The 27,439-nt window shown below is 40.1% G+C and overlaps 1 protein-coding gene across 1 annotated transcript; it reads right to left on the reverse strand.

Annotated features, from left to right (window-relative positions):
- Nucleotides 1-26,154, reverse strand: LOC109477629 (hydroxymethylglutaryl-CoA synthase, cytoplasmic-like). The gene is made up of 11 exons (XM_019778973.1): nt 25,070-26,154; nt 23,644-23,928; nt 22,739-22,913; nt 22,170-22,295; nt 5,071-5,229; nt 4,678-4,837; nt 4,111-4,281; nt 2,793-2,943; nt 2,182-2,263; nt 761-927; nt 1-324 (listed from the first exon to the last, which is right to left on the reverse strand). The coding sequence occupies exons 2-11, from the start codon at nt 23,917-23,919 to the stop codon at nt 247-249; spliced, it is 1,545 nt and encodes a 514-aa protein (XP_019634532.1). The 5' UTR covers nt 23,920-23,928; nt 25,070-26,154; the 3' UTR covers nt 1-246.
- Nucleotides 26,155-27,439: the final 1,285 nt, after the last annotated feature.

Below are 27,439 nucleotides of genomic sequence, written 5' to 3' on the forward strand. Positions count from 1 at the left end.
GCATGCCCGCCTTAGCCTGGACCCCCTCCCCCCCCTAACGGCACCCATCGTGGGGTTATTTGGGGGTACCAAAGATGAAGACGAACTGATGAAAAGTAGTAGAAACTTAATACGTCTGACAGTTTCTAAAATCTATCCAGTCGCTTGAGGAACAATTTCCCTGTCTAAGACGACTTGTGTACTAAGTACTCCCAGGTGTTGTGCGGTAAGAACAAAGTTAAGACGTCTCCACTTCCCTGCGTGTCCTCAGAGCTCCCCGTCGAAGGAAGAAGACGTGCTCGGTGCCGGCTCCTGGGAGGACTTCTTCTGAGGTAGGGAGGAACTCTGGGAAGACAAGACGTCTCAGGGTAAGAAACTGTAATCATCATTCAGAATCTATGAACTCTTAATTTCTGAATTACATACATTGGTAACAAGTAAACTGCCTCATGGCATAACAAATATACTTGGAGAGTTAGACTTGGTGAGAATGCAGTGCTTCTGAGTGTTGGGCCAATGAATTATATTTAATGTTTAACTGTAATTCTATACAGACATTAGAAAACTTGCTTATTATTGACCACGACTTAACATGAATTAACAAATCACATAGTATAGCTAAGCAAAGTACAGCTTCAATTTTTACTGTCAATCTTCTGCTTGCAATACATACACGTATTGGTTTCCCTTGATAAACTTCTACTTTTAATATCTGAGAACCAATGAAAATAACTTAAGAGGCCTTAAGACTAAACAAGAAGAATTTTGGTTGAGTTCTCACCTCTATATGCGGTGTTTCGGATGCGGGGGCTTCTGTGCCGTCCCTGGCGCCGGCTCTGAGTGATACAGGCGTGCGACTGTACTGTCTGCGATGCATCTCATCTACATGTGTGAGGTACCAGGTACCAGGGAACAGGTCTTCTACTGACCCTACTGGGGTGTACTTTGCTGTAAAAATAGAGACATGAGAACATTTGACAGTGTTCATAAGTGCCAGGCTCAGACAAAACTCAGAGAGAGACAGTAATACGACTGTACTGTCCTTAATAACTCAGAAGTCTCACAACATGTTCACATTGAGTCCCCGGGACATTCAGTATCTCTAGAAGGGGTTAAATCCTTGATTCTGAATCGGACTTCTTTGCAAGAGGAGTTAAGGAGGCAGTCAGCATTGGAGAGTCTGAATCTCACCACACTGTCAGATCGACGGGTTAGCCTCTGTCGGTCATTCGCCACATCCCTGTTGAACTCTGAGTTCAGGAACTGGTTACCCCTGACCAGGCGTGATGTGTCCGGACGGCAAACTCGCAACTCTCACAAGATTGACACACCATACTGTCGCACGGAGCGCTACAAAAACTCACCATTGCCCTACTTGATCGAACTTTTAAACAACGAATCTTGAATGGACACAAGTTATAAAGTTAGAGCCTTGTATTGTTAGTCTCACTATTACATCGCCTTTTATTCTTACAATGATCCCTGTTAACCGATTATTTTATGCCTACCCGTGAACCTTTTGTTGTAACTCACGACTTTTTCATTACTCGCTTAGCATTCTACAAAATAGTTAATTTCTCCATATGTATATATCGCTTACAAACTTTTTAAATATCTATAGGCTTTTATTAAATTTTAATGCGTCTTATTAAGCACACTTAGACATCTTTAATGTAATTATTTATTGTATATACACTGTATGTAAACAGACCTGTCAATTCAGCCTTTAGGCTGCTATAAGGCTGTAGTAATGAAATAAACTTCAAAAATAAACTTCAAATAAGTCTACATAAGAGCTCACAGACCTACCCTGAACAGAGACGGGGGGCGACACAAGTTATCTGGCACGTTTGACCCGCTACTACGGTCACGTGTCTCTGACGTCACGTTCCAAGAGTAGACGGGTCCATTCCGTGAACAAGGTTGATGGAGTCAACCGAAAATTTGGGGTAAGTCCCAATTCTATATCTAGTGTTGGAAGTTAAAGTTCAGTCTTTATTTCATAATGTCCTTAATATCATTGTCCTTACCTAAGTGGTACGTGTCTTCCCTGAGTTTCATCATCTCTGCAAAGTCAGTTGTTGGTTCATTACTATAGCTATTTTGTCTTGAAGACATTAAAGAGAGTTGTATGCATCATGGTTCTCTATGGTTGTTTCCTTAAGGTTTTTATGATCAGGAGTTCCTTGTTGTTGTCCTTACCTAAGTGATGCGTGTCTTCCCTGAGTTTCATCATCTCTGCAAAGTCAGCAGGGGAAAAGCACTTCCTGGAGTCCAGCCTGGCCTGTAGGAAGGAAAACAAAATGTATCATGAACTTATTACTTCTCCACAGCTTCTATATGGCTTCAAGTAGAGTGAAGATCAAAATGTATCATGAGCTGCCTCTTCTTTTTCAAAAGCTTCTACAATCATGTAGATGGACTCTTTCCAGTAGCACGCCAAGGTCAGCCTGGATGCCAGATTGCTACAAGGGCCTACACAAGCCAGCTTGTTTGCTCCCAGGCCAAGATGCCCACAAGGAATTCTAACACACTCTCCCAAGTTTAACATCTTTGGTTATCTGACTTTGTACTCATCTTAAGGTAAAGAATATTTCCAAGTACGAAAATATTATATAATGATATATGCAGCTATGTCAGTTACACATGTATATATTATGCAGATATATCACCTACTTAAGTCTTACATACAAATGTATGCAGCTACATAATGTCATTGTATATCAATTTAGACCTCTGCAATGTTAAGAAAGATTGATTGATTTTTTCATTGATTAATTGATTGATTGACACTTCTTGAGTCTTGTTCATACCTGAAGGTCAGAGAAGCTCCCTACAAGCCTCTCCAGCTGCGACCCCGGTGTTGCATCCTGGGATACCCGTACAGAGAACATGGCGGACGCCAGACCGGAGCCATAGGAAAAGAACCCGACCCTTCTACCCGCAAGGTCGGCTGCAGATTTACTGGGGGGAGATTTCAGGAACCATGAATATGATTTATAATAATACTGAACTTCAGCTTAGTACAGAGAACAGAGAACATGGCGGACGCCAGGCCCGACCCGTAGGAAAAGAACCCGACCCTTCTACCCGCAAGGTCAGCTGCAGATTTGCTGGGGGAAGATTTCAAAAACCATGAATATGATTTATAATAATAGTATTAATACTGAACTTCAGCTTAGTACAGAGAACAGAGAACATGGCGGACGCCAGGCCCGACCCATAGGAAAAGAACCCGACCCTTCTACTGGCAAGGTCGGCTGCAGATTTGCTGGGGGGAGACTTCAGGAACCATGAATATGATTTATAATAATACTGAACTTCAGCTTAGTACAGAGAACAGAGAACATGGCGGACGCCAGGCCGGAGCCGTAGGAAAAGAACCCGACCCTTCTACCCGCAAGGTCGGCTGCAGATTTACTGGGGGGAGATTTCAGGAACCATGAATATGATTTATAATAATACTGAACTTCAGCTTAGTACAGAGAACAGAGAACATGGCGGACGCCAGGCCCGACCCGTAGGAAAAGAACCCGACCCTCCGACCCGCAAGGTCAGACGCTGATTTACTGGGGGGAGAATCAGGAACAAAATGAGTATTTATGCTGAACTTGTTAGGAAGAAAGGTAGGTAGTAAGGAAGAACAGGAGAGAAGAAAGGAAAAGAAAAGCTGACAGTTAAGCCATGTTAGCGTACATAAAGAAAGAATAGGATACAAAATGAGAGTAATGAAAACTACACACAGAAAATGATAAGGCAAGGACATGCATTTGTACAAAACTGACACTAATCAAAGAAAAAGAGAGAGAGAATTAAAGAAAAAAGAGAAAAAGAAAACCAAAAGACAAGAAACTCCAAGAAAAAGACTTTCAACTACAACATCCTAATCTGTATCTTGCAGATCAGAAGGTATTCAGAAAGACACTAACATTATACTACAGTCTACATATGTCTGTTATAATGTCTCACCTATACAGTAGAGAAGCCAGCCCAGAGTACAGTGACGGTGTGTACATGTTCCCCACTTGTGTGGCCAGCAGCAGGGCCAGTTTGGTCTTACTGTTAAACAACACTCTTCTGGCATTCACAAAGACTGTACAATGTATACTAACACTATAATATAATACTAACCTATACAGTAGAGAAGCCAGTCCAGAGTACAGTGAAGGTGTGTACATGTTTCCCACTTGTGTGGCCAGCAGCAGGGCCAGTTTGGTCTTACTGTTGAACAGATCCTTACTGGCATTCACAAAAGCCTTCTCAAGATCCTTGTTGGAGAAAGTGTCCTCCAACTTTAAGTCCCTAGAAAAATGAAAGTGGTAAATTTAGTGAAAGTGACAAGGGTTTGAAAGTTTTGACATTAGAACTGTGGTAAAAATCTGAACTAGATACACCAGATAACTACATTTTGTACATGTATACCACAAAATATGAATTTCAAAGTACAAAATAGCATTTTAGCTACTATATATAGGTAAGGTACATGTGTATGGTGGATCTATGAATTACACCTAACCCTTGAACATCTAACTCTAAACGTTGTTTAAAGCTATCTAATGACAATGCCCCTACAGTAACTGTACTTGGTGACAGCGAGTTTCACTCTGAGATAGTTCTAGAAAAGAATGAGTTTTTTAACACCTCAATCCTTGGTTGATAACTCTGGTACTTGCAACAAAAGTCTTGAAAGATTGTTACCTAAAGGCCTCCAGTCCGGTGTACTTGGGGTCATCTTTGGCTGCGTCTAAGAAGTCGTTAAAGTAGAGCCTTGCGAAGGACTTCTGCACCAGTTTGCAGTAAGGAGTGTGGAACAGGCAGTAGTCAATGTCTTCTAGGGTCAGGGGGGACGTACGGCCTTCTGCCATGGGGAAATAAGGACAAATTAAGAACACACACAAACACACACTCACACACACAGAAACAAACACACACACATACACACACACACACAGTGACACGCATACAAACACACACAAACACACACACACACATACATACACACACGCACACACACACACACACACACACACACACACACACACATGCACAAAGAAACACAAACACACACACACGTTTATAAAACCCACGTACCTTCCACAGTGTGCACCTTGTGTTTGTAAAGTCTGTAGCACCTGTCCAGCGCGCCCAGGTAACACTGAATAGACAGCTTCCCGTCCACAACTGGGTACTCCGACACCATGTCTGGTTTGTAGAAGTCATACGCATGCTGCATGTGAGTCGCACGCAGGCCTGCAGGGAAAAATTAAGGAAATAAGTTGATTAATGAATGAACGAAAGAACTTTACTGAGCATTCCTGCCTCCAAGGGCTTGATACAGTTAGTAAATTGTGAGTAACAGGTAAAAAAAAGAATAAGGACATCCATTTCACTCTAAAACACTATGACTATGTATATGAGAACAGAGACTCTTTCTTGTAGTTTAAACAGTATTTACAGAAAATCCCCATGCTCTTTTTGACAAGCACATTGTAGTAACAGTGGACTCACTACAGCTTAATGTGTTGTCCTACATGTATAAGGACTTGCCAGTAGTGAGCAACTTGGGTGAGTGACAAGATTCCAACTTTTTTGAGATAACCACTCGACTACACACACTTCTGATGTGTGCCTTCAAACTTTTTTCAGATCGTCATTCTTCAATTCAAGTCCAATGTCCAAGAAACTCTTGAGAGACTCGACCTGTTCACAACTGACACCTAGCAGAAATTCTACAAACTGCAGTGCCTCATGCCGTAGCTCAGGGAGCGATGTGACTGAATATGCAAATTAGCAATGATGATCAAAGGGCACTTTTATGTTATTACAACTGTTTAAGGATCCCGAGGACACCTAGCAGAAACTGAACAAACTGCAGTCGCCCATCTTAAAGAGCTTTTTAGCGTACGACTAGATTCTCTTCTAGCTCACATCATAAATTATTAAAAGTCTACAAGTAAATTTGTATCCTTGCACTGTCCAGTCTCTAGGTAGTTCTACAGAAATAGCCTTTTTGCACTGACTGCAAAAGTATGAAATCCTCTCCTTAACAAGTGTTTTCCACCCAAATTCAACCCACATGCCTTCAAGTATGGAGTGGAACTCGCTGTCACCAAATACAGTAGGGGCATTGTCATTAGATAGCTTTAAACAAAGTCTAGAGTTAGATGTTCAAGGGTTAGGTGTAACAAGTCGATCGGTGTAATATGGTCAGCTGCCGCCGCACCGTGTGCCTGTGAAGCTGGTGTGTTACGCAGAAAGGCGGTTATACCGGCTATATACAGATACAGAAGTATACATGTAGCTCCTACAAACTTGCTAGTACATTGTAGTTCAATGCCCAGAAGTGGTCTTTTGGCCTTGCATTGAGCAAACTTCGTAAAAAAAAAGCCCACCAGATACGAGATGTGACCAAATATGCAAATTAGACCACAGGTAGGAAAGGTCTTTCACATCTACACCCACGTTTGTCTCAGGTAACATGAAAAACAAGTTAATGTCGGTCATCCAAGGTGATACAAATAACCAAAGTCTACATCAAACAGTTATAGTCGGCACTTTTGGAGATAAATGTTTCAAGTTCAAATAATTATATTATTGGGCCTGATGCCCATTATGTACAAAGTATGATGCTACTTACTGCTGACATTCCTGGCATAATATTTTTCAATAATTTCATGTCTCAATTAGAACTTTTTTGCTCTGCGGTGGCATAGCTACTTCCGCATTCGTTGCGTTTCGCTACGGTGTGATGCGTTGCACGAGAAATACCCCCAAATGGTACCTATACAGGGTGCTATAGAGATGGTACTGTATGTGCAGAACAACAATTGTTGTGCTCCGCAGGACAAGGGTTTAAAATACAAACTTGCATGTAGAATTTTGCAAACCTGCAATTCTATAAGTTCAAAAGTTCTGTTCAAGAGTACTTAGTCTACATACATCCTAAGAAATGCTGACAGCTTAAAAATGCTTCTTGAAAGCAACTCATTAAGTTGCACAGGAATATTAAAGTTAAGCTATTGAAATTACCAATTTTACCAATCTGGTCACTTGAATTCTGGCTGTAGGAGGGCAGTAGAAGATTCGATATGAAACTTTTTTGTGTTGGAACAATTTTAGATCTAGCTCTGTACAGATATTACCACTGTGACTGTTTGTTTGTTTCACATATTATAGTAAACCACCTGAAGGCATTACATTCCAGTTTTGAATGGTAAGTTAAGTACAAGCTGTATGAAGGACAACTATAGGGCCTGCTAGGGATTCTAACCCAGAACCTTACAATGAACTTGGAAAGAAAATTTAAATACATATTGACTTGTGACAACCCCTACATGCTATACATAGGGATATATATTAAAGACTGTATGGATATTAGAAACTCCTTCAACGATTGTATAAGTTGATATCTCATACTAGCCACCCACTTTTGTATTAGATTAGCCTTATGAAAATGTAGTTGACATGTACTTACTTAAGTTAGTAGATGCCATACTTTGTACACTGTACAATTGTTGCGCAATAAAGTTATCTTTATGTTCTAAGCCTACAACCCTAACCAAAAAACACCTTGTCAGCAATATTTGTCTTGTTAATGCTTGTATCTTCAGGTTATCCAATTGGACTAAAAAAGTCCAACTCCTTCAACTTCAAGAGATCACAATCTTCCAAGAAAACAGATCCGAGAAGAAAAGCTGAGGTTTTATTTGAACTGAACGATCAAAGTCTGAATTCCTCCAAACTGCCCAGCATCACCCCACATTGGTCGAGGCAAAGCTGTGCTCTGATTGGCTAGTGATCATCAGCAGACATTCTACGACAGAAAGTTGCAAAGTACCTTCGAAATGTGCCAAAACCTGTTAGAGCATAGGATAACCATTAAAAACACTTCTGAGGACATGAAAAGCACCTAAGGAAGTCTTCTGTACATTTAAAAGTTCAAGAACTGAATAGAGCAATCCAACTAGAGCTGTGTACCTAAACAAATTTTAGGTACAGGTACAGGTACAGGTACACAGGTTTAGGTACAGGTCCGGACCTGAACCTGTACCTGAACAATTCGACCAATTTATATGCTCTTCTGAACTCCTTCAATAACAAAAAAACATAAATAAACTTGATAGTTAAGGTTTATTCTTTGTTTATGGCGAATGCTCAGATAAAATATAGGCAAAACTGTTTTTGTTTTCATGAACACACTGTCCTTACACAGGCACCCATTGTTAACCAGCTATTTAAACATTTGAGGTCACAAATAGGCATAAAATTAGTGTGAAATTGTTTAGGTACAGTACCGGTACTGAGGGATTAGGTATTTTGGACCTGTACCTAATCAATTTTTCCGGTACAGTATCGGTACGGTACACAGCTCTAAATCCAACAAATGATGTTTTGTTAAAAATTGCTAGTTTAAAGAATAAAAGTAAGTTTAAGATATAACTGTATTACCAAGACAACTATCAAGCAATTCAAACATGTTGATAGGCAAATTTGCACACAGTAGCTTGTGTTATCAAATATCTACGTTAAACTACAAGCAGGTTGCCACCGGAAACTTCAAGAATGGACTTCTGCCTAACTAGTACCCAAATCACTAACTAGTGTACAACTTGCCTAACTCATACTGATACTGTGTAAGAAAAACATCCAACTGTATATATGCCTGGAGCAAATCACAACACAACAAAATGACACTAATTAGAAACAAGTCCCTACAGTTTGACAATTAGTATTTCTGGCTACAAGCTCCCAAAATATTTTTTGAACAATTACCACATTATACTGTACATAGCATTTGCATTTTTGATTACCTCTTCTGTAAGCTAACTTAAATCTTTCCCTTTTCCAGCTATTCATTCTATTTGACCCATTTCTATATTATATTTAGTATTACATTTTGTATCCAACAAAAGAGTCCACTACAACAATCTTTAGTTCAGCTGAGAAGTACACACAACACCCTTAAGAAATGCTGACCTCAGCCTTTTTCTTCTGGTGTCAAAACAAGCTGCGAGGAATACAAAACATGCCAGCTTCAGCTGAGCTGTCAGGCTGGGGAATAACAAGGCAGCAGCAAAACTATTGTCTGGTTCTTACGTGGGGTCGTGTGGCGCAATGGCAGCGTGCGCTACTCGGAATCAAGAGGTCCCGGGTTCAAGTCCTGACATGCCACCGATCTTGTGCTCTTAGGAAAGGCACTTTACACGACTTTCCCCACTAGACTCAAGTGAAAATGAGTATTGTCTGTCCAGTATGGGGACAAAGCAAAAATTCTGCCTCATACTCTAGTCTAGAGCTGTCAGACAAGGGAAAAACAGGGCAGCAGCAAAACTATTGTCTGGTTCACAGATTTCATAGTATTGCAAAGCAAAAATTGTGTGTCTCATACTCAAAAACTTGAATGTGTGGTTCTGAAATAAAGAATAGTTCTTGAAATTCTAACAACAGAAACTAAATGAACTGGATGCAAAAGATATACTAGTGTAAATAGAGACTGGTAAATAGTATTATACAATAGAATAAGAAGACAGTTTCTCTAAAACATTTTGGAGACCAAAATCCACCTATGATCTATCTATATTTGGAAGAAGACACTGACTCAATAGTGACCAGATCTCAGCCTTTCACTAACACATGATGTGTACATTTTTGTACATGTACTGCATCACAAATGACATTGGCACCAACTCTTGCCTAACTAGTCACAGACATTGCCTAACTCCACAGCTAAACCTCAGGAAAGTTGCAACTCTACGAAAATTCTATATATTGTACTTTGGAAAGGTTTGTCATAACTCTATTTTCTTCATTTTTATTTTCTTCAATCTTCCTTACAATCCTTCCTGTTCCTTCCTTTATTTTCATGTGTTTGTCATTGTTGTGTCTACTTGAGAAGTTCTTTGCCACATCTGCGATGTGTCAACAGTTTGGCAACAGTTTCTGCACTTGGCTACAGTCACACAGACTTTATAGGGATCACATCCATGCATAGACTGGTTCTGGCTTGGAGCCACCTTTAAAAAAAGGCAAGTTCAAAATGTACGACTCTTTTGGACTGATGCAATTGGCACATGACAGCACTCACACCCAGAAATACATCATATATGCCAAAAACTGACCAAGACTTTTTCCTTGAATCATATTCTTCCATCTGTATCTGCAATTCCATAAATTACTTAACTTCAAATGTTGGCCTGTATCATGGATACAGATACTTGTACATTTGGGAATGCATCTGTAGCAGTGACAACTGTGCTGCAGTGCAATGTGAACCAGTCAGAATTGCCCTGAGGAAGGTGACAGACGGTCACCGAAACGTCGGCTGAATAAAAGACTTGGTTGTGTAAGAAGAGTCTCTTTACTCAGTATGTTGCTTGGAATTAAGGCCACACCAATTTAATTTGTTGGTTCTTGGATTTGCCTCTTCATTTTTTTCTGATTTGCAAAAAAAAAAAAAAGATTCTGGTTTTGAATCAACTAAAAAATGCTCATATTTTGCCCCCAACAGTTGAGGAAATTCCTTTTCTTCCTAGTTGTTACAGTTTTTTCCATCTATCAATGCAGTGGTTTGATTAAAAGTTCAAAATTTGTACTTTAAATTTTAACCCAGCCTTTTTTGTTGACTTCATGGCTCATATTGTAGCATTTGGGGCTATAATAGGATGCCTAGACCTGTTTTTATTTTTATTTTTTTCGCCCTGTTGCTTCATATTTTTTCTGAAAAAATCCGAGAACCAACAAATTAAATTGGTGTGGCCTAAGCTGTAACACTAGTACTACAGTATTCACCAGCCTGCCAAATGGTAATTTATCATACAACATCTAACCTTGGACTTTGCACTAGTTATCTACAGCAAAAAGTGGTCTTTAAATGTTGCATGTTGCTCTGTAGTTTTATGCGAGTTGAAGTCTTATGAATATATTATGCGTTGTGTTATGTGCTTTTGTAATCATATAGAGTTGGACATTTGTATTTATGTGTTTTATGAATCTAGGAAGAGAACATTAGATTTTCAAGTCTAATCTAATGGTTTTCTAATACTAGTAAGAAAACATCAAAGCATAAGATCACTGACATGTACATCATTCAAGTGTAATTCTACTTTGCTTTGCAAATTGCAAGTTTCAGAAGCCTTCAAGGGTATCGATAATTTTGAGCGACAGTTTGTACCATAAACCATCATCTGGAGTCACTGTTTCCCTGCCTTGGACTTTGCTCTAAATACTGAAACATAAGAGCACTTACAATGTACATGTACATCATTTAAGTGTAACATTTTTACTTTTCCTTGAAAATTGAAGTTTAAAATGGAGATTTCCGAGCACTAAGAATTTTGAGTGACAGTTTAATTTTGTAGCATAAACCAGTATCTGGTGTTCTGTCCTTTCCCCTATCGTCAGGTCATCCGCTGGACGGCTGGGGTCAACTCAGGTGAAGGTCATCAGGACAGATTTAGCCTCTATGTGAAACTTTGGCCTTTATGCAGACTGTTAAAGCAGAATCAATTGTTGGCTGGTCGACGTTAGATTTACTTCAAAAGTTTGATACAGCACTAGAAGGCTACCAAAGAACTAAACTTTTCAAAAACTAAAAGGGATCACATTATAGATAAAAATTATCAGAAATATGGACACCAAGTTTACTACATTACATAATCATGCACTATACTGTGCATCTAACAATGATAACTGTTAAATCTACAATATTGACTATAACATGGATCCATAATTGCCACATCATCTCTCTCTGCTACATAGTAGCATTAATTTCCTCTCTGATTCAGACTCAGAGTATCCTTTGATCATAATTGTTTGTGTCAGTATTTTGGCAACATCCACAGAACCATCCTGCAAAACACTTTTATTTGGGACCAAAGCTATTTCTAGCTGATATATTTCTTCCTCTTTCCAAGAACTCAGAAACAGATGATGAAAGCCTTACCAGGGCCACTGCTGTTTTGCTCGCCAAAAATTGCCAGTGAAATTTCATATCCATGTTTACTTCTAAATCTAATCTCCATAAACAGCTCTGTGTGTGACTGAAGCTGGGCCAAGGGCACTTGTACCAACCTTAACTAACAAAACATGTGTTCTAGAAGATAGTAGACAGCCACTTTGAATTGGAAGGATATACTTGAAAGATATATATCTCCTACTTGGAGTCAAATATTTCTGCAAGTGTACAGTTGTGTCAAGCCTGGGTGCCATCCGATTTGGAACAGCAACCCTGAAAAATTTTTTCGGGGTTGCCGTTACAAATTAGATGGCACCCAGGCTAAGTTGTGTCATAACAAAACAAGATATTCTTATCCTAAATATAGGAAAAGATATTCTCTCAAACAATGTAACATAGAACGTTATACATGTAACAGTGGGGGGTTATAGGCGCTACCAACTGATCCGGCAAAAGGGGTCTAGACCTTTTCGGCCGAGCGGTTAGAGTGTCTGGTTATGAAGCTCTGGTGCCCGGGAGGTTGTGGGTTCGTATGACACAAAACATTTCACATGTAGCATATTCAGAAACCAGTATGACTACTAGTACTAAGCGCAAACTTGAAATTTACAACAAAAAAAACTTTCCAAATCACTGATATAAGACTTATTCTTCTCTCAGCTTTAAATGCCAAAGTTTACCTTGTACGTATTACATTTGTATTCAGTAAAGCTGTAAATTTATTTTACTTTCCACAGACCTTCCACTGTGTAGACTTCAAGCCAAACTGAGACAAACTGATCCTAGATGTTACATTGGGGACAGAATTTGACGACACTGATCTAAAAATGTCGGCATGTACATTTCTGACATACACTGCAACTGGAGTCCTTCCGAGAGAATGTATAGATGATTCAAATCCTTGCTTCATGTACCTAGACTCTACCAGGCTTTTCAGGCTGTTTGAGAAATTGGCCAAATAGACGAGAGTAACAAGTTATGTTAGCCTGGATACCATCCTATTTGCATGCTTTTAGGGGTTCTCACACTCACTTCGGTAACAACTATAGCTGTTACTACATGTAGTGTTAGGGAGCAAGTGTGGGAGTCCTGGCATACAAATAGGATGGTATCCAGGCTAACTTTACGTGCTAGAAACACTTCCAGTATTATGCAAGCACAAGGCACCAAGTGTTAAATACCTAGAGAGACAAAACGACACTAAACTGAACCAAAAGCAAACCAGCACCAAGAGACCACATCTAGCAGAATATTTGAGACAACGACAACAGAAGTTAGCAGGGTAACTCCCTGACGGCAACGTACACATGTTTCTAGATATGTGAATTAGCAGGAAGCTGTGACCTACTTTCTGGATTCTTTCGCCCTTCGCTCAACAACAGACAGCTCGAAAACAAGGAACCAAAAGTAAACAAACAACCCCTATCCCTTAACAAACAAGCCAACAATGGAAGCCGCAGGTATTTGCTAACTTGTGAAACATTCAACTGTTGCTACGATGTGTAACTTAAGACAATAACAAGATGTTTACCAATTATCAAGGGTGGTGTCAATGGCCTAGCGGTCAGGCTAGAAGACATATGCCGGATCTAGAGATCATGAAGGTCTTGGCAATACATATACAGCACTGCAGTGTGTCATACATATGCCAGGCAGCTATCATCACATGTCAGTTATAACACATACACTGCACAGGTTATTGTTATTGACCTGAACTGGCCCTTCTGTATTCGTATCTAGGCTTTTTGTTTAGGTGCTCTTGCCTAAGAACCATGATACACATAACTAACTTGACTCTGCCCTCCTACATGTATATCCAGCCCTATTCGACTACTGTTGAGGCATTGCAGCTTTGGTGACACACATATGCCACTTTTATCAGGATCATATTTTATGGCCTCCTTCAGTCAATATTGGCCATGGTAAAATCTGATTGATATCAGTCTTACAGCTTCGGCTATGGCTGAACAGTTGTCTATGACAACTAGAATCATCAAATATCAAAACCGGAAGTTCCATTTCAGTACCACAACAAGCCGCCAGGAGGCCCAAATTTTAATCACTTCGAGGTCTCATCAAGACCTACCCACCTACCAAATATCAAGACAATCCATCGAAGCCTTCTCAAGTTATGGTGTTTACTATCTCTGCCACATACATTTGTAGGGCACACGATAAACAATCTTGTACCAGGAGTCCAGGACCATGATACACAGAGTACTAGCTTTGGTGACACATGTACACGTATGCCACTTGTAGCAGGATCTTCTAGATTTGTCAATATGGACCATGGTGATATCTCCCTACAGCTTCAGTTATGGCTGAACAGTCCTATAGTACAAGAAAGATTGCAGTCTCTGCCACATAGGAGACAATGATACACGATCTTGTACTGTCAGGACCATGATACGCATTACTGACTTGACTCTGCCCCCTGTTGTTGCCATGCCAAGCTGCAAGACAGACCAGCTGTTCAGTTACTGGCTGTTTTCCACTTCTCCACACAACAACAACTACCGTAGGTCTCTGTATTTTCACTGCACAACTATTCAGGCTTGACTGAGCAGATTTCTCCTGATTTCTAGTGAGACTGGCTAAGTTGTACATCTATATCATAAAACAAAACATGAATTTTCCAAATACTAGTATTTCAGGCAATGAAATCATTATCATCAGGCAATGTTTCTCCATATTGTTGTTTCTTTCTTTTATATTTCCATATTGTTGTTTAAATCACAGTTTATATTAATCATACAAAGTGATTAAATGTTGAATGCCTTAAATCGTGGCAATAACATCCTGTACAACCTTAAGTGCCACTTAAGAAAAGCTCAAGGTCAACAACACCTGAGGAGTAGATGGTAACACGACACTAGGTGCTGACTGACTTGAAATTCAATCCTCGCACAAACAGGTTGCGTCATGTAGTCCGTATGTTGTTTATACCTTGATCTCTATTGACCGTTTCGCTGACCAAGCAAAAATCTAGACCCCTTTTGAAGAGGACCAATAAAAGTCTGGTCTATGTGGACAGTAGCCTCCATAGCATGCCAAAAACTGGGGGATTTGGGAGCTTTTCTGATTGCATATAGACAGCATAGCCGGCCTGGTTGAATTACCCCCCTTTTTAGAACTGGGCTATTCAGAAAACAGCCGAAGACCACCAAACCCCCAGTTCTATAAGCCTGCTGCGGAGGCTACCAAAATCTAGACCCCTTTTGAAGAGGACCTGGTCTATGTGGACAGGTGGTCACTATAGACAGGATTCTTAATGCCTGTGTCAATGGCTATTGCTTAGTATCTCATCCACTTCTATCTTTAATACAAACATGACTGGCATGGAAACAAAGGCTGGAAATCCCCGCCTTTCTCTAGCCTATAGTGAGTGATTTCCAGCCTGTTGCTGTGGCCGTGGATACTTGGAAAAAGCCTGGTTGAGGCTACAAAAACAAGCCTCTCTACCAGGCTAAACAAGTCAAAGTAAAATATTGTAACTTTATTTATTACAATACTTCCACATTTCCTCTGTCTATTTCCAGTAGTCTCCAAGCAATCTATTGGTGGTTGCAAAGACAGTATCTATTTGCCAGGCAGTACAATAAAATAAAAACTGATAAAAACGGCTAAAACCCGTCAAAAAAAAAAAGTCCAACGATTCCACCAATGACAAAATGGTAACTGTCTGGTCAACATGGTCAATGGATACTGTCTTTATAGCCAGCACAAGATCTGCTTGGAGATTATAAACTTCTGCTTGTAGAGTATATTTCCATCCTGTTGCTATGGCCTGTAGACCTGTGAGCTGCTTATTTCACACTTCCCTGTTAGGGGCTGGCTAAATCAGGGCAGGATTAACCCAGCCCCTCCTCCTCATACACACACATACACACATCAGGGCTTCTGTTTCCAGCTATCAGCAGGGGCCACTTCAGTGCAATTTCATGGATGACATCTTCTGATGACCAAAAAGTTTAATAGTTTCAAATGTGAGAAGTACAACAAGACTGCCCCCCCCCGAAAAAAAAAGCAAGGACATGTATCAAACAGACTTCACATTACTTTATGAGAATAGTGACTCTTGTGAAAGTCAATAGCAATAGCAAATAGCCCAATATGATGATGATGAAAATACAAGATGTTTGGGAAATCAGGAATTGTTCCTAAGAATCAGTCATCAAACAAAATGAGTAAGACTTTCTTTTCTTTTGGGGATAACAGGTCATAAGTGGTGATGACATCCACAATATCCACTTCCCCTGGCCCGGCTATTCCGGTCAGCTGTTGCTGGTAAACAAACCCATTTCTGACTCCCAGGGGACGTCCTACCCAAGACAGGTCCTCTCAAAACAACCACAATGTTGTTTCCTGTCTGTCTTACATTTGCAAGTGTTATAAGAGTTGAGGAAAAGGAATAGCTAGTTACTACATTATATATTATTGTTGTCCTGACAGTCTGTTCAGGGCTGGGTCGGTGTTCCTAAAGGTACCTTAAAATGTTTGTGGTGGTTTCAATTTCACGGTTTTTGCAAAAACCTCTCTGCCACAAATTCATGACACCCTGACTATGTGTTTCCAAACAATTGTATTACAGTGAAATGCTTCAACTGTATACTAAATACACCACAAAAACCTCCTTTCCTTAAATTTTGTACCAGCAATTGAGCTTCACGTTCAAATCTTGATCAGCTTCTTGCTACCAGGAAGTTAATAAAGTCGTTGCAAAAATAACTGAATCTACAGTAGCTTCCCCTCACACCCTCATTTCACCTGTCTACCAAATAACAATTATTTTCCACGCCCGAAAGCCATGACTTAATTAGCTTCGCTTCTCCATAAAGCCACCCCTATTTCCTATTTCGTGGATTTGCATAGTTAAGAGGGCCTGCATGGGGGGTAGTAAGTACGAATTACGCAAAATTTTTGCTGCCGATTATGAATTATCTTGAAGTCTTAGAGCTGATTATCATGACTTTATGATTTGCGGCTAATGTGCAATTACGAATTACGTTGATTTTTTCGGAGGCTGCCTACGGATTACGAACTTCTAAAAAGGCCAGATTATGCCTTACGAGAAAGGGCATGCAGACCCCCTTTTGTGGATTTGCATAATTAACCCACAGACAAAGGGCTGGCTAATTAGTCTGCGAGACAGACCTGCGGTTTGTTGCCGGGCAGAAATGCCAAAAATAGAGTCAGGAGCAGAAGTGAAGAAAAGATGATGTAACAAGAGTTAAAATGTTTAAAAAAACAAGCGTCACTTTATACGACCGTGAAGGTTAGACATCTGGGTAGAACAATATACATAACACAACATAACGGTACATCAAGGAACTGGATTAGTCAGCTGATCAAGGAATGACTCTTCAGAGATTAAGAAAGAAGAAAAAAACAGTGTAAGCAACTGTCAAGCTAAAAAGGTATTTGCTCATTTATACTAACCATACAACAGAAAAAAACTACTTTGAGTCTGACAAGAGATATCTGTTGTAGAGTGACTGTTATCGAGTGAGTATGGTAGCCCGGATATACAAATATGATGGCACCCAGGCTATATGAATATGTATAAAATGTACCAGAAAAAACCCACCATCTCCAAGCATGCAAATGTTTTGGGGGGTAAACCTGAGATAGTACAATGTATGTGCACGATATACAGTATTCAATTCGACACTGTCTGGCCTGTTGGATACTGCCTATTAGCATGAGATACTCTCACATATTTGACCCCCAAAACTCAAAAGAAACCATGTTAAGAACGTAAAGTTCATCTATATTTTGCCCCCATTTTTGTCGTGACCCTAAACTTTACAAACCCTCAGACTAAGCAGAGGAACAAGAAGTCCCTGAAACACCAACACAATCTCCTGTTTCCCTTGTGTGTACCACACATGTACGGCGGGGAACAAAGTCCAAACTTGGTCTTCACTCTCAAGGTCGCCTGCCCGATTCTCAAGGTCAAATTCTTGGCAGTGTCAAAGCTGGAAAGGAGCAACCTGGCATAAAATCCTTCTTATTGTTTTCAACAAACTGACTGCGATATCATTGGAATTTGAATATTATTATCAATGTATTTGAAAACAACTGCCAGGCAGGATGAGGGGATAGTTTACAAGGGCAGCAATCAGAAAAAGAAGCAAACTTGAACTAGAATAGAATCATCACATTTTGCACTTTAAAAAAATGCTTTTTTAATGTGCAAAAGTAAGTACTGACATTCTGAAGAACCAAGAAACAAAAGCTATTTCAACATCACTCTAAACTTAAACCAAGCAAATGATTGGCAGCAAAATAGTGAGGTCAGATCTTAGGCTGTTATTGTTGTATTTGAAGTTCGCAGCTGAAATATTTCTGTAATACGTAGTAATTTAAGTGTAATGATTTCACAGTAAGGAGTCACAGTGAAAAGCGAAAAGACAATAACCACCGAAAGCATTTCAAGCTCTACAGTAACTCCTCAGTAAACACACTGAAGTGCCTTCCTCCCTGCAGACTTCAGCAGGACAAGAATGTGGGAAGGAGGCCAGCTCAGCAACTTAAAGTAGAACAAGAGCTTTCTCAAGGACACGGTGACCTCTACTGAGACTTGGAACAACTTCTGCAAAATGTATATATATATATATATATATACTGTATATATATATACACTCCTTATGCAGAATGTGGGACTATTCATTATCCACTGCCTTCAAAGAAGAAGTCAAACCCCATAATAGCTAGCATAGTAGTAGAAGTAGAAGTTTTTTCCAGACAGTTGTTACTTGTCTCCAGGTACTGTATTGCAATGAGTATTATACCTGATTGTAAAAGCAATTAGCCTTCGGGCATGATTTTGCGAATAAAGTTTCTATAAAGTTTCTTTATATATAGTCTGATGCTATGTTCATAGTCATAGACTTAGTGCACAGTATTGCAATAGACTAAAACCTGTTCAAGAGGGCCACCCTACATCCATATCTAGGTAAAGTGGTCCTCTTAGACAGGTGGTCTTCTTGGGTAGGCCACTTAATGTTTGGAAAAACCTTTGACTGATTTTGAGACTAAGAAAAGCTGGTTGCTATGGCCAGATGGCAATAATGACTATGACAATAAAATAGAATTAAAATTCAAAGCTTGTACTTCTTTCTTCAGAAAAATAAGACCTAGTAAACCAATGAATTGAATTATTGTGGCCTCCATCGTGGATCGCTGTCTGTGTTCGGACCTTGCCCTATGACCTGGCTAACGATGTTACATCTTAATTACATCAGGAGTGGACTTTGCCCATCCTCGCTGCTTCAGCAGATTCACAAGAGGAACAACAGGGCCAAGATCCAAAACCTCTGTCAGAAAGAACTTACAACCTTCTAACTCATTGTATATCCAGCGTAATAATTCAAGGCTTTTACCTTACAGTATTAGCTATAAAATACAATGAAACTGAAAAAAAAAACTGTAAATGTAAGAAACTGACTTAGTAAAAAACTGAGTAAGACTGACTGAGTAAACTGTAACAAATAAGAGAAATAAAACCAGAAAGAAAGGACATTATAGGCCCCAAAAAAGCCAAGATATAACTTACATCTTTTTCTGGAATCTTATGATTTCCTGCAAACTATATAATATGATAATATGATATCTTTCAGGTAGACACAACGTACATGTATGTCAAGTGCTGCAAATACATTAAGACTAGTAATTATCAAACTGAGAGCTATTACAGAACACTCTGTGATTTTCTTATCTCATAAATACGTAATGTTTTTTCCCATCTTTCCCAACAGTTGATGACTCCTCATTGATGAATCCTGTCTTATCACTTTAGACAAATGTCAAACCTCAGTCAACATTTGTTTAGTGACAAACGCTTGTTTTTTGATGCCCCTTCTTGTTTTTTCACTTACAGTTTCCTAGATCTGATGACAAGACAGAACCAGGGTGAATCATTTTTTTTAAAGAAAATTTAGTCCAGCAGCAAAAATAATGGACACCAAAATTTTCTTCAAAATTCAGGAAAATGAGCCCAGGGCTCATTGAAAAGCGCCCCATGGGCGATATGTATCCCCCTGGTTAAATAAATAAAAACAAACAAACAAACAAACAATCACACATAACATATTATGTATGTTGCAGCATAAGATCATACAGGTATCATTAGTTTTATAAGGTACATCATGTACTTTTTGTAACATTTTGATTTATAGCAACTTGTTATTGGGGTAATTATTGTCACCTAGCACTGTCGATGTGGCAAAAGAAGAGAAAGATCTGTTTCTTTATTTGAAGAGAAACACTGGCCAAAGTCCATCGTGTTCAGGTTTTTTAAAAAAACCAGTAATGCGGCCTTCAATAGTTCCCCTGCGTTAAAAAACAAGGAGTGCGTGAGAAGTGAGAAGTGCCAAGTGTGGCAAAGTTGACCTGACACAGATTTGGCAACTCAGCCGTTTTCTAAACCTGTAACAACTAACGTAAATAAACACAGTCATATGATACAGGAGGAAGGTTCTGCATGGTTAGGCTAACCACAGTCAAGTGCAGATTTGCTACAGGTCATGTTTTCAGCCAAGCACACTGGGTCACCTACACTTCTTGATACCGGTACATGCAGATAAAAAGAAAAGGCTGTCTAGAGGTCTAATGAGATAAAGATTTTTTTAAGAATTGAAAAGAGCCATGTACACAGAGATACAATGTAACTCTATGCCAAATATTAGGCGGATAACATAAAAGATATCTAATTTGGGTACTAATTCTTTTATACGTATATTTTTTTTATTATTAGTGTACAGGTAACTTTTCAACAAAAATGTCAGCATATTCAATATGCTCTCCAAATACATGAAATAACGAAATATTATTCAACTGTTCAGCACAAACAGAATACAACTTGTCATCTCTCAAAACACAACAACGAAAAAAATTTTGTAGGCCAGTACAGCAGTACCACATAACTTGCATATCTAGGAAACTGAGTACATTTCACTAAATCAACAATGACATAATCTCAACTGCAAGTACAGTTGACGGCGAAGCCTTTTATCTAAACCACACATACAGTGGGAGTAGAAACATGACCGCCACTACGCACCCGAGTAAAACAATGACATTACATCAATAACTGTCTGTATGGGAAACCTATTATGCTAACTGTACAAAGTCTACCCTACAGAGCGCCCAGGATGTGGGGAAAGGGTCTCCACAACGCATGCGCGCTCCGAGAGCCGCACAAATGTTTGCGGAAGCGGAGATAAGGAGATGACCTTGTCTGAAGGTCAAACACATCCAGACCAAACTTCATGGCGATGCCAAACCCTCACAAAGGTCACCTTGGAGCGGGAGGTAAAGTTCAATAAACTTGCTCCACGCGAAGCGACGTTTGTTGTTTGGTGTGTTTAACTGTGGGGCACGTGTGTGTGTGAGTGAGTAGGGGCTAAAGGTAATACATAGTTACATATTGTGACAACTACATTCGTGACGATAGTCACATGCACAAATATGAATCGCCAGATTTTGTTACATGTACTAGCCAAGTTGCAACTAAAAAAACTAGCAAATAAGCTAAGTTGGAGACAGACTTTGTACATAACAAGCAGGCACAGCCATACATGTATATGTTCCAACATATGTACATGTGCATGTGGTTTGGGGTGTCAGAACATAGGTTGACACATAGGTTGTTTGTTGGAACATAGAGGTGTCATAATACAGGTGTGTAAGTTACAATTTACCATGTAACAGTAACAACCAGTCATATCTCAGAATGTACAGTGCTGCATTATATTCTAAATAGCATTTGTTTGTTTGGTCATCACATATACCGATATATGTTCTCACAATTAAACAGAAACACATTTTGACAGGCAAAGCTTTTTATAATGGGGGTGCCATAAACTTTCTGTAACATTGGGAAGTCCAACTTTTGTATTGGAAACTACAGTTCAACGTTGCTTCAGAATAAAATACTTCTTTGAACACAGATGAATTTTCACATTTTCAGTAAGGCTGAAAACTATGTTCTGTACATGTAGATACGTAGATGAAGATCAGATATCCTGATACTGTACATGTAAATTGTAATGAGTCAGATACACAAGGAAACAGTTACTCAAGCAAGTGGATAGATTTTGAAAACTGTCAGACAATTGAAGTAGCATATCTAGTATGATCTACTGTTTTCCAACAGTCAGTGAATAAGTGTTTGTTTATTTGTTTGTTTGTTTGTTTGTGTATATGTTTTGTTAGTAGATGGAGACCATCTCACCTCTCTCGATGACCAGAGGAGCGTTAGGACCAATCAGCATGGCTACAGCTCCGGCCCCTCCTGTTGGTCGAGCGTTCCCGGTCGCGTAGACGGCGATATCACCCGCCACTGCTAGGGCATACCGACCTGGGGTACAAGCAACATATAATGGTTACAAGGAAAACCTGGACAGAGTGTGTGAAGAAAGACATTAGAGAGCGCGGCCTTGCCAGTGTTGACCCACTGGATAGGGCTGCCTGGAGGTGCAGTGTGAAGACCAGTACTACTAGCCGTTTACTAGAAGTTTACCTCGGTAAAAGCACTTACTGTAGTAACTTACGCAAGAAACTTCCTCAAGCAACTGGATAGATTTTGAAAACTGTCAGATGTTTCAAGTAGTATCCACTACTTTTAGCAGTGACTGGTAAAAAGTAGTGTCTGACTAGGGAAAACTCACTTGCAAAAAGTGGATGCTTCTTGAAACGTCTGACAGTTTTCAAAATTCAGTTGCTTGAATAGCTGTTTTCTTGTGTATCTCATGACCTGGATGTCTAACCTTCATCAATGTATTTTAATATATTCTAACTTACCATCCCAGGCACTAGACTCCACCCAAGCGAGAGAGTTGAACAGGGCCTGGGTCCCCCCGAAGCAGGCGTTGGTTGTGTCGATTCCCTCCACGTTCGTGTTCCCAGACTCGGCAAACAGCTGCATCAAAACCGTCTTCACGCTCTTCGACTTGTCAATGATTGTCTCTGTGCCAACCTGAGGAACACAAAAACTCAAGTATTAAAATCATTCTTTATTGACAAATAAAAGAAACATTGAGCCCAGGTCACGTCGGCCATAACTGACCGAACATGCAGGGAGTATGAACTTCCACTCAGTATATACGTAGGACTGACCACCACAAAAACACTTTGTGCAGAGCAAATGCAATGTTCACCTTTGCATATGGTCAGCTCTGTTAATTCTCAGTAAGACACATTCATACATATATGGTCAGACAGGAGTCTACATCCCTCCTGCTTAATAACATTGCAACATGATGTAACACAACACTAGTTACCATGGGGACAGCCATCTGTTTCAGGTCATTGACCTTATTTGTTTGGAGAAGAAGAAACTGAGCAAAAATGATATGTTTTCCTTCGGTAAACATAATAAAAGATTTGGGACCTGATGGGAAGGAGATCAAACAAGCCAGCCTTTATGGCTTTTCTTCCACCCCCTGCACGTTTTCTTCCATTGTAGTATATTTTGTAAAACTTTTGTCATGGAACGCTATGACAACTTTGATTTATGGATAAGATTTTTGTTTTGACGCATTGGATTTTATTTGACTGTTGCCCACCTTTTGTTGTCTGACTTAAGGTGACCCTGTCTCATTCCTGGATAGATGTATGCTGGGCCCCATTGAAAAGGAGCTTCTACTAGCTGATTGGGTCACCCAGTCGTTTTAAGATAAATAAATAAATAAAGAACTATTATATACCTCGAGTCGGCCGATGTTCTCGTAGGAAACATTGTTGCGCTCCATGAGGTTTTGCACAGCAGTGAGGCAGAGAGAGTTGATGTCTTCTCTATCGCTGCAGAACCCCATCTTCTGTTGACCCAGGCCGATCGTGTACTTCCCCGAAGATACGCCGTCGTACTCCTCGAGCTGTGATTGGTCGACGTACTGGGCGGGGAAGTACATCTCCATGGCGACAATGCCAACGTCATCGGGCCAGCAGTTCTCGGCTTTCCTCTTTCCCGCAGATCCTGGCATCTTGTCTGTCTGAGTGGTAATTAAGATAAGCAAGATTAGGACACAATTTCCGACACATCTCACTATACATTTTATACTAGTGTCATCTGTGTAACAGCAGTGGGGTTTAAGCGCCATCATATTACCAGTCCAACAGGTCTAGACCTTATGGCCTGCAGTTAGCATCTAGCAGCAAAGTTTCGAATCCTTGAGTCAGGAGACTGTACTGTACTGCTTTTGTGATTCAGTGGTACCCACACTATATAATAACTCCTAGGGCCCTAGACCATATAGTCTGGACAATAGACTCTACAATACCGGTAGTACAGTAGTACTGTTTCAAGGACCTACACAAGCCAGATTCTAGAGGTAGCCAGAGGTAGCCAGAGGTAGTACAGTAGTACTGTTTCAAGGACCTACACAAGCCAGATTCTAGAGGTAGCCAGAGGTAGCCAGAGGTAGTACAGTAGTACTGTTTCAAGGACCTACACAAGCCAGATTCTCAGCTCCTTGATTCTGCAGTGCAGGTAAGATTTGTCTGGTGCAGGTAATTTTCAATGTTACGAGCACCAGTGCAGGTATGCAGAAAAGTATTTGAAGATTCATTGAAATGGAAAGTGAAAACCCAATGTAGTGTTTAGCAAAACTGGGGGAATCACCCGAATGAGTCATCCAAAACTATGAGTCGATGACTGAGACATCATGGCATTCATGCGATCATGCCATACCTACTCGCCCTAACTTCCTTAAGTATTATTAAACAGTGCAATATGTTGCCAGTAGTATATAATTAAAAATTCAAATAGCTGTTTTACACAGCAACTACTAGTTTACCAACGGTTACGACTGATTGCTACATACGTAGGTGTCCATTTGGAATAGATAAATTATAGAAGATCTCATGAATTTTTTAACAGCTGGTCTAGATTAACTTCGACACTTACTTGACTGTTATGCTCTGAACGGTTTGTTTTTGAAGAATATACAGTACATTACTTAGGACAACACAAAATCATAGGCTACCCAGGCTGAATCAACCGTATGGCACTCATTTAGGTGTGATCACAAATTATGGAATGTAAAAATATCATCATATAGTACCGTTATGAAACTCGCCCCCCTCCCCAACACGCGAAACAGGAAACACCACAGTTTCGAGTCGATTTCTCACCTTTTTCTCAATCTCCTGGCCTCCAAAATCTCCCAAAAGGTTCTCGATATCCTTGCAGACGCACAGAACGTCTAGTCTTTGCCGTATCTCCCAGCAATTTGAGCAAAAAGCGATATAAAAAGTCTATATGTTCACGAGAATCGGACGATTCTGCCTAGAGGGTGACCTCTTTGTTTTGGTTGGTGGGCGCGTGCGCGGGGGTCAAATCTGACCAATCAGCGCGCGAGTTTTCGGGTTCTAATCAACTGACGTCATCACGTGAGGAGGTGGCCTGATGGCGCCATTTCTCATCAGCCAATCGCGTGGCCGCATTTCTGACCTAAAAAGTCGTCTGATGGTTCAAACTAACCTAAATTAGACACCGGCAAGGAGGTTCCAACGGCTAAGACGGTATTCAAGACTTTCGGATTTACTTGAGATACTAGCGTCTTCAAGGAAATACGTCGTTCCAAAAGTCTGTCTTGGAAATATTGTGTCTTAGAAAGTTGGGTCGAAGCAAGAAGATCGCACTGGGACTACCATGGACTTCGTACACTTGCAGGTTTCAGCGCGGATTTCAACATTTTGGATTGTTTTCTTGGAGGATTTGCGAGTAAAAAAACAACTTTTTCTGCCGTTCCCGCCAAATTTTGTACGTACGCGTTGCCAGGTACGATGGAACGTCGGGGGCTTGTTCGTTTGCACCAATCAGCGCCCAGGAAAATTGCCACCTGTTGGATGAGGGAGGGCATTCTCGTTGCCATGGTGATTTCTTGGTTCCCAAAAGACATTTTACTTAATTCTTCGCAATTCTTTTGACTGGATAACCATGATTGATGATGATGAACCAAGGTTAGTCTGTGAATAAGTGCAATGGACATCGTAACGCTATCCTTATTAATCAATCGTGTATTGCATAACATGTAAAAAGTATGGTTGGTACTAATTTACTACAAAGTTCCTTGTAAGTCTCACTCCTCAATATTACGCTTGAATCCGTTATTTTATTGAAAAAAATATCATTGAAAAAATGTATTTGTCTTTACATTTCTTTTCTTTCTTCTTTTTAACAGTAACACCCAAACGATTGTGCTTGCAAAGTGAGCAACTTGTTACACCAATTAAAGAGATGTCTTAACTGTTTAAAATCGCTTTGGTCTTACTTAATACTTAATAAAAGTCTCAAACAAGTTGAGTGGTACCTTGCTTCATGTCATTGTCTCCTAATTCATTTTATTATACCTTAAAAAATTAAGATTTTGTTGCATTCCATCTGGCTTCATTTCATTCTAACACTTTAACGTTAAGTCCTTGCGATAGCTAGATCAAGATATCCTAGACGAGCAACTTTCCTACTAGTATTCCCTAGCATGCTCCTTGTAACAGACACTGGCTAGTTTGACAGCCCTTGTCTAGCTGTCCATGTCTTCGACAGGCTAAGCAAACCGTGCATTGAATCTAAAACAGGGCAAGCCCCGTGACATGTGTAGGTGCTAGCCTCCATAGCATGCCAAAAACTGGGGGTTTGGGGGTTCTTCCTGGTCTTTGGGAGCTTTTATGTGCTATTTTCTGATTGCATATAGACAACATAGCCGGCCTGGTTGAATTACCCCCGTTTTTTTTAGAACAGCCGAAGACCACCAAACCCCCAGTTCTATAAGCCTGCTACGGAGGCTATGTTAGTGTGGTCGCCACGCGTGTATGATCTCACTAACCACGTGCGACTGACTCACCCGTTCCAATTCTGCTGTTCTGGCGTTTTCGTTTGTCTGCCAAGCCCGAACATGAACCCTTAAGGCAGCCAAGCCTGACCACGGGTGGGCCTCTTAAGGGCTGTTGTTGGGAAGAAGTGTATTTTTGGCAACGTGATATGTGCTTAACGCAAGCGTAGCATTACACGGCGATACCTGTGGTTTGTGATGTTACGTTAAGTATGTAAGGTAGATGTTGAATGTTACTTTACAAGTTATGTGAACTATCTAGCTGGCTCAGCCAGAAAATGGTCACGTGGAATAGGGGTAGCGTAAGTTTGTTTTGAGTCTGAGTTAGACTTTTATATAAGATATCATACTACAGCGGTGCAAACTTATTAGGAGTCTTACCCCTACCTCTTCCCTTATGACTTCAATGTAAAGCGACTTGCATGCCGATTTGGGCTTTCGTGAATAAAGGATGGTTCAAAGTCTAATAGGACTATGAATATATATAAGCTAGAGAAATATTGTGTATTAAAAGTTGGTAAGACTATATCTGTACAAATCTACATGTATGTACATGTATGAAAGGTGGACGTTTTTGCGTTATCTGAATTTCGCATTGTCGTCCTAAACTCAAACTGAAAGACTGTCCAAATGTAACAAAAGCCTGCTACATTGTTGTTCTCTAGAATGC

The sequence above is a fragment of the Branchiostoma belcheri genome, unplaced genomic scaffold, assembly GCF_001625305.1.
Source record: "Branchiostoma belcheri isolate BF01 breed outbred unplaced genomic scaffold, Haploidv18h27 scaffold40, whole genome shotgun sequence".
Classification (NCBI taxonomy): domain Eukaryota; kingdom Metazoa; phylum Chordata; class Leptocardii; order Amphioxiformes; family Branchiostomatidae; genus Branchiostoma; species Branchiostoma belcheri.

Coding starts and splice junctions, on each gene's coding strand:
- LOC109477629 (XM_019778973.1), bottom strand. CDS start 23,919: ATGCCAGGATCTGCGGGAAAGAGGAAAGCCGAGAACTGCTGGCCCGAT. Junction 22,914..23,643: donor AGAACATCGGCCGACTCGAG/GTATATAATAGT, acceptor TGTGTTCCTCAG/GTTGGCACAGAGACAATCAT. Junction 4,838..5,070: donor CAAGGTGCACACTGTGGAAG/GTACGTGGGTTT, acceptor TCCCCATGGCAG/AAGGCCGTACGTCCCCCCTG.